The sequence below is a fragment of the Musca vetustissima genome, unplaced genomic scaffold (genome assembly GCF_032173495.1).
Source record: "Musca vetustissima isolate MV318-11 ecotype Yass unplaced genomic scaffold, APGP_CSIRO_Mvet_v1 utg48367, whole genome shotgun sequence".
Classification (NCBI taxonomy): Eukaryota; Metazoa; Arthropoda; class Insecta; order Diptera; family Muscidae; genus Musca; species Musca vetustissima.
The window spans coordinates 391,304-399,964 of NW_026882453.1; the positions used below are offsets into that span (position 1 = coordinate 391,304).

The 8,661-nt window shown below is 34.6% G+C and overlaps 1 protein-coding gene across 1 annotated transcript; it reads right to left on the minus strand.

Moving 5' to 3' along the window:
- Window positions 1-6,461: 6,461 nt before the first annotated feature.
- LOC133328875 (sodium-coupled monocarboxylate transporter 1-like) lies at window positions 6,462-8,292 on the minus strand. The gene is made up of 4 exons (XM_061537385.1): window positions 8,257-8,292; window positions 7,118-7,498; window positions 6,813-6,982; window positions 6,462-6,744 (listed from the first exon to the last, which is right to left on the minus strand). The coding sequence occupies exons 1-4, from the start codon at window positions 8,290-8,292 to the stop codon at window positions 6,462-6,464; spliced, it is 870 nt and encodes a 289-aa protein (XP_061393369.1).
- Window positions 8,293-8,661: the final 369 nt, after the last annotated feature.

Sequence of the window (8,661 nt, forward strand, 5' to 3'; positions counted from 1 at the left end):
CATGTCTTTCTGCAACCTATGATAAATTTAATTTTATTCGGGCAGATTTAGGGTCGTCTGCGTACCATAGGACAAATTTATGGAAAACGTTTTATAGCAAAATTGATACACGCTATTCGGTTTTCCGCACTGTTAAAAATTTTATTTCAATCAGACACCCGTTCGAAATACATATGGAAGCTATGGCTACATCTGCACCAATTTCAACAAACGCAATAATATCATTCAAGTCTCAATTTGATACATTTTTCAAAATTTCGTGTTAATCGGACAGACATTCGGAGCTTGGATAGCCATTGATGTAAAATCGGACAAATATGTGAGAGCTATATAGGAATCTGAACCTACCCTAAACTTACCACACATCGTTCTAAACACAATTCGGTACGATATGACAAATCGAAGGATATTTAGGGACTTGCACTATCTACCTACCTAAAATCGGTGGAAAATATATTTGGGAGCTATATTTGAATCTGAACCGATTTTCACGAAACTTACAACACATCATTCTAGACTCAATTCAGTACGCTATGCCAAATGTCGTGCAAATCGAAAGATATATAGGGACTTTGGTGCACTATTTACCTAAAATCAGACGAAAATATATATGAGAGCTATATTTAAATCTCAGCCGATTTTCACGAAATTTAACACACATCATTCCTGACTTAATTTAGTACGCTTTGCCAAAGTTCGTGGAGATCGAAAGATATATAGGTACTTTGGTGCACCATTTACACGAAATCGGACAAAAATTTATATGGGAGCTATATTTAAATCTGAACCAATTTCAATAGGGTTCGACCATGGGCCAAATAAATGCTCTGTGACAAATTTCATCCAATTCTAATCAAAAATGCGACCTGTACTTTGTTTACAATTTAACGTGGACAGACAGACGGACGGACATGCATAAATCGACTCAGAAAGTGATTCTATGCATATTCTCAAAAGGAACCATGTGTCTATTTCGTTTCCTTTTGCCAGTTACAAACATATGCCCCAAGACATAATACCCTGTACCACAGTGTCGTGAACGGTATAAAAATGCATGAAATTTTAAGCTGAATCGATAGTACAGTGGATATAATATTATGTTTGAAGAAATGCACCTGAAATGTTTCATCATCTTAGTCCAATCTTGGCATTCTCTTTCCAAACTTTTGGGTCGGTATCTGAGAAATCAATGCTGTCTTTCAATGCGTCTATTGAAGCGGACTTTAAGAATTTTAAATCACACGATCTAGTAGGCCAGGTTTATCGTCACAAAGATTGAAAAAAATGAGTTTCGTATCTGAACACAATTTTTCGATAAAAGGAGCCCATTCATCAAGAAATCTGGGTTGTGGTAGGTTGTTCTGCATAAATTTTTACACCAGTTGAATTTTGAAACGCTTCACACCTAAATACTTCCGCCACATTGTTCACGTTCTTGAGTAACAGAAGCCCAATTGCTGCGAACGGCGACGAATCGACTATCAATTAATAGTCATCATTTACACTGACCGATCGATGCAGCTGCGATGTCAATAAGGAAGTGCGTGTATTTTTTTTTTTTTTTTTTTTTAAATCGATTGAGAATTGAATATAGCTCCTCTATAATCTGATGAAGAACTATTTAAAAACTGTAGAATTTCCTTTCTTCCTTGTAAAGTGTGAGTCAATTAAAATCTTAAAACGTATTTTCTGCAAAATCGAGTTTTATACCCTTCACCACACTGTGGTCCGTCCGTCTGTCCGTCTGTAGATGTTAAAATGTAAACAAAGTACAGGTCGCATTTATGATCCGATTTGGATGAAATTTGGCACAAGTCACTTATTTGGCCCAAGGACGAACTCAATTGAAATTGATGAAAATCGGCTCAGATTTAGATATAGCTCCCATATATATAGATATAGCTCCCATATATATAGATATAGCTCCCATATAGATATAGCTCCCATATATATATATATATATATTCGTCCGATATAGGCACCAAAGTCCCTATATATCTTTCGATTTGCACGAAATTTGGCATAGCGTACTGAATGAGGTCCAGAATGATGTGTGCCAAATTTCGAGAAAATCGGTTCAGATTTAGATATAGCTCCTATATAAAGTTTCGTCCGATTTAACGTAAATGGTGTACCAAAGTCCCTATATATATTTCGATTTGCACGAAATTTGGCATAGAGTACTGAATTGAGTCTAGAATGATGTGTGCCAGGGTTCGAGAAAATCTGGTCAAATTTATATATAGCTCCCATATATATTTTCGTCCGATTTAAGGTAAATGGGGCACCAAAGTTCCTACAAATCTTTCGATTTGCACGAAATTTTGCATAGAGTACTGAATTAGGTCTAGAATGATGTGTGCCAAGTTTCGAGAAAATCGGTTCAGATTTAGATATAGCTCCCATATATATTTTCGTCCGATTTTGTGTAAATGGCGCACCATAGTCCCTATATATCTTTCGATTTGCACGTAATTTGATATAGGGCATTGAATTGAGTCTAGAATTATATATGCTATGTTTCGTGAAAATCGGTTCAAATTTAGATATAGCTCCCGTATATATTTTCGTCCGATTTTATGTAAATAGTGCTCCAAAGTCTCTATATATTCTTCGATTTTCACGAAATTTGGCATGACCTACTATATTAAGTCTAGAATGATATGTATTAAGTTCCGAGAAAATCGGTTCAGATTTAGATATAGCTCCCATATATCTTATCGTCCGATTTAATGTAAATGTTGCACCAAAATTCGTATGCGTCTTTCGATTTCTACGAAACTAAACAAAACTAGTATGAGGTTTGTTTAGTTTCGTGAATATCGGTTCAGATTTAGATATATATATATATATATATATATTTTCGTCCGATTTTAGGTAAATGGTGCACCAAACTCTTAATGTTTGTCGGATTGACTCGAAATTTTGCACAACGTATCATATATATTTCGAATGGTTGTCTGATTGAGGCTATATTTTTAACAGTGCGATATACTGAGTAACGTGTATCTGCCCAATTGAAACTAAATTTAGCATAGGTTGCAGAAAAGTGTATGTCGCTTCGAGGGAACATTGACATGAAATTGTTAGGATACATATGTTCAACATACATAAAGTGGTGAAGGGTATAATATAGTCGGCCCAGTCCGACTTTACTACTTTCCTTACTGGTTTTATTTATGCCGGTATTGCAGTAAATGAGCGATATGTTCGGGCGATTTTATGGAAATGGTGTATTGCGTATACATTAGCAACAACTTTGGCAAGATATTTTGTTGCATTTATGGCGGGAATATTTCCCAAAAATTAGCAACACTTAATTTTTATTTAAATTAGTTTCTATAGGATTCAAAAGTAAATTATATATAAATATTTGAGATATGAAACGAATAAACCGAGCAAGTATATGTTTATACTACAGTAATAAAAATATTTTGAAATGATAAATAGAACAACAACAACAAACGCGTGTTGTGCTATGTTTTGTTATTTTTAGCAAATTTATGATTTTGTGTTTTTTTTTTTTAATATATATGTACATATAAATACCAAAGCGGGGCGGGTGTTGAAATTATTAAGGGTTTGTCATCATTCCAAAACGAAAATACAATTCAGATTTTGTTTTATATTTATGCATGCATGGTACACCAATTTTAATTTTGAATACTTTAATATTTTCTCATTTATTTGAAAACAATATAAAATGCAAAAAAAAAAAAAAAAAAATATTTACTACATTTGAGCTGTGCCGATTTTCTATTACCGTTATCTAAGAAACAAGGGAATTTTGTTTATATTTTTTATTTTAATATATTTTTTATATTATGCTCCATATTTCTTTCTGGCCACCTCAAAATTTCCACTATAATAATAGAATCATAAATATAATATATTCAAATACCCGCATGATTTTCTAATGATGTTTTTCGTTATTCGTGATCATAGCACACGAATGCAGTCAGTCAGTATTGACTGCGTTATTGGAATTATTAGCCGGTGTTTTTTTAAACGCTATACTGACGGAAAATTTGTGCGATGACATTTGAAAAGTGATCGGAAATAGTGAAATACTAGAAACAAATTGTGAACTGTAGGTTGATTAAAAAATATGAATTGAAAGTTAAACAAGTTAAAACACTCTGTATAAAGAAGTTGTTGCATTGAAGTTGTTAAATTAGAAAAAGCAACAACAAAAAAGTTTTGCAAATATCTATAATCAAAAAGTGGGTGACAAAAATAAAAAAAATATAAAAAATTATGAGGGTGTTTTTTTTATCAATATGAAGAAAAATAATTTTGTTTTGTTTTCTTAAATACTAGCAAAGAAAGAAATTGAACGAAATAAAAATGTCGTTAAAATCGGACCTTACCACCAGTCCTTACCATTATTCCACCACAATTTCCTTAAATCAATGGGATTATGTTATTGCATTATGTGGTAGTATGAAGTTGTTCATGCTCCGAATAAATAATGTTTCAAATATAGTCACTTTGATGACAAAATGTGGTTAAAAACTTAATAATACTGAAAGTGGATGTCCTCTGGAAAAAATGTGTTTGCACTTCAATATCCCGGAATGCAAGAATGGTGGGATACCCTTATATGGGGGGATATACCAAAATATGGATCTATATAGAAACATGAATTGCTGTATGGGAGTTATACCAAAATTTAAAGTGATATTGATAATTTTTGGTAGGAAGATTTGACATCCCCTGAGTACGTAAAAAATAGATTAGAATCAATTCGGTTGAAAAATGGAGTTAATTATACATTCGGGTAGGGAGATTTTCTACTCCCATGAGTTTCAATCCCCAATTTGATTGACACCTGAACCTATTTAGATCTCGGTCAATTTCTGCCCATTATTTTATTAGTTCTTACAAAAATTTGCTTTCTTAGTGGATTTTGGTGTCAACTTAGATGCGAAATTGCGATTTAACTTACATATCGAGTCTTGCGTTAATAAAACGAAATTTTTACTAAGATTCACAAAACGATGGTGTAAGGAGTTTGTCGACCCTTAAGTGACAAAACGTTTATATCGTAGTCTGGTTCCCACTACATTAGAATATGAATGTATTTTATGGAGCCCGTTTTACAACTGTTATTCCAAACCAGTAAGGAAAGTAGTAAAGTCGGACTGGGCCGACTATATGATACCCTTCACCATTTTGGGTATATTCTACATATGTATCCTAGCAATTGCATGTCTATGTTCCCTCTTTCTCCAACCTATCCTAGCTTTAATTTCATTCGAGCAGATTTAGAGCCGTCTGCGTAAAATGGGAAAATTTATGGAAAAATTTGATACACGCTATCGGACGGACATGCATAAATCGACTCAGAAAGTGATTCTATGCATATTCTCAAAAGGAACCATGTGTCTATCTCGTTTCCTTTTGCCTGTTACAAACATATGCACAAAGACATAACACCCTGTACCACAGTGTGGTGAAGGGTATAAAAAGGGGGTTATATGGGGACTTCCTCAAAAAGGGGGCAAATTGCAGCAAATTCGGGTTAAAAACGCGCTCAAGAACCCCAAAATACCGAAAATTGAGGGTACCCTTATATGGGGGCTATCCGAAAAAATTGACCTATATTCATAATTTTTTGTGGAGAAATTTGGTACCTATTAAGAACTCAAAATACTAAATTACAGATAAATCGGTGGAAAAATACTATCAAATCCCCAAAATACTGAAAATTTGGAGGTATGGGGGCTACCGGAAAAAGTGGACCTATATTTATAATTTTCAGCGTATTCGGTTGAAAAACGCGCTCAAGAACCCCAAAATACCGAAAATTGAGGGTACCCTTATATTGGGGCTATACCTAAACGTGGACCGATAAAGCCCATCTTCGAACTTGACCTGCCTGCAGACAAAACTATGCAAAATTGGATACCGTTATGAGAACCCAAAATACCAAATTAACCCAATTTGAGAAACGTGTCAAAAATTTCCATATTGGGGCTACCATATTATGGGGGTCGGAGTAGCCCCCATAACATGGATCAATATTAAACATAATTGAAAATTATATATATTTAAAAATCCACGCCATGTATAGTCCTTGAAGGAATATTCTTAAGAATCCTACTCTTATTGCTCTGAAAGTTCTAACACAGTACCTTGGAAAATATTCTTAAAAAATCCAGGATTATTGTTCAGGTCTTCAAAAATAATCTTTAAAAATTTAAGCTTATATTTCCGCGAGCCCTTACAAGTATTATTTAAATAAATCGACGCTTTCATTTCCAAAAAATCCGCCTATCTTTGTTTTAAAGAAGTCTAGTCTGAGCAGAAAATAAAAACAACAAATCGCCTTTTTTTCATCTAAACATTTATTATCTTAGCCAAAAAACAACAAAACTTACAAATATATAAAATTTTAATTTAAAAAAATTTTACTAAATTTCGATAAAACTAATTAAAATTAAAAAAAAACTGTTATACTATTCGTGACATGACTCATCCTTCTGATTCAACGCCTCCATTTCTTTAGCCTCTCCGTTCAACTTGTCCATATCCACAGGAACACTGCTATATTTATAGGGTTTCAAATATTTCCTCAGCTTGGGAATTATCAAATTTGGATTAACTTCACTGCTATCCTGTCTGCCGAAATAAAAGGTGGTCAACAGAGAGACAATAACTGTGGTTGCGGCGCCCAAACCGGTATACCATAAAAATGACAAATGATGGAAGGCATGAGGTTCGGTTCCTGGTGGCGGAATACTGCAATGGAAAGGTGGACACATAATTTTTATTATGTATTTCGTTATATATTGTCAATATATATTTACCCAGTCAGTGTAGAGTTCATAATGTGGGATGCATCAAAGCTATATGTACAGCCTTCTACTGAGAAAGGTTTAGTGGGGAAACGCAATATGCCCAGGGCGGCATCAATTTGGGAACGTACAGCAACATAGCCCATTAGGGCAAAGGCTGAAATGCAACCAGTAAGGACGCTCTGGGCAAAAAGGAAGAAATAAAAACATGTTTATTAAAATTTAAAACGTACATCAAGATTTCTCAAAACTTCTCAAAGAACTTTAAAACATTACCCTTGGAAATTTTAAAAATAAAATTGAAAATCTCTGTTTACCTCCGTCTTAACGAAGGGCATTGTCATGCCCACCGTAAACATGCCAAACAGCGGCCCAGCGGTCATAGAACCGATAGTCGTCGACAACTGCATTACCATACCGAGTTTTTGTACCACTTTTACCATGGCCATTGATGATAAACCAAATACAACAACAACTGCTCTCAAACCAAAGGCGGTTTGACGTTCCGTCAACGGTTGTTTGCGATAAGGTTCAATGAAATCTTTCAATAACACACCGGAAAGCGAATTCAATGCGGTGGAAAGAGAACTCAGTGCAGCACTGAAAACACCAGCAACAAAGAGTCCCGCCAAACCTGGATAACTGGCAGCAATTTGCATGACGTACAGCGGGACGATTTGATCCTTGGCTTGAGCGAGCTGTAGGAATAGAATTTTTTTAAATACAATATACAAATATACTTTTTACGTCGGTGGATCCGGCTTTATTATGTTCTACACCACTTCTTGCAAAGTACAGAATTCAAACCAACTCAGTCTTAAAACTTAATTTGTTTAAACTTGTAATAGGGATAAGTAAATCGACTTTCAATTAATCGATAAATATATTTCTTATATTGAAAAGTCTAATCGTCGAAGGCGACTTTCTAAGATCGGTTTAGTTTCTTATCACATCTGTTGAAAAAGTCAAAGATCGATTTTGAACATGAAATCGAAAGATCGAAATCGAATTTTTGGTCAGAGGCTAACATCGAAAAGTCTAAAAGTTTACTCTTCCGCTCGACTACGTATCCCTAACTTGTAGCTGGTATGGATCATCATATTTCTACCTCAATACAACATTTATTTATTGCAACCTAATAACGTACAATTGACACTTCCCATAAACCATTCTGTTTCCATTTTATTTTTAACCTAACTACAATTTTCATTTTACAGCGTTAGGGCGTGGAATTATTTATTATTGTGTGAAAATAATTCTCATTAACTTCACAAGAAAAGATGAATAAGTATTACACTTTTCCTCACTGAAGTAGCGAACCGCTGGACTTTCTGCATCGACAACATATAGTAATGTCGATGGACGCCTAAGATCTCCGTCTCATCATGCAGTTCTCAAGGAGGCATTATGGCTGGTAATAATACACTTCCGCTGCGTATAACTTATATTCACAAACCACACTGCTGCTGCATAGCTTACCACTGACCGGCATATTGCTTCTCAAGAGATCAATAAGGTTTCTTTGTCAGCGCCCCAAGTGCTGCCGGTTGTGGTTCCTGCTTCTCAGCTTATCGCATACGACTTTAAAAGGCCATCGAACGTTATACCCAATATCTTGGGGTAGTTTGCCGCATAGCCTACCACTGATGTGATTTTTATCTATATGTAAACCGACTAACATCAATCCCTACACATGTCAATCTGCAACCTATGTTAAATTTTGTAAATCGATTTAAAGCTAACTTGACACACGCTATTTGGTATTCTGCACTTTTTAAAATTTTATCTCAATCATACACCTATTGATTATTTGGGTACAATTAACATGAATAGGTCGAAATTATATATGGAAGCTATGCTA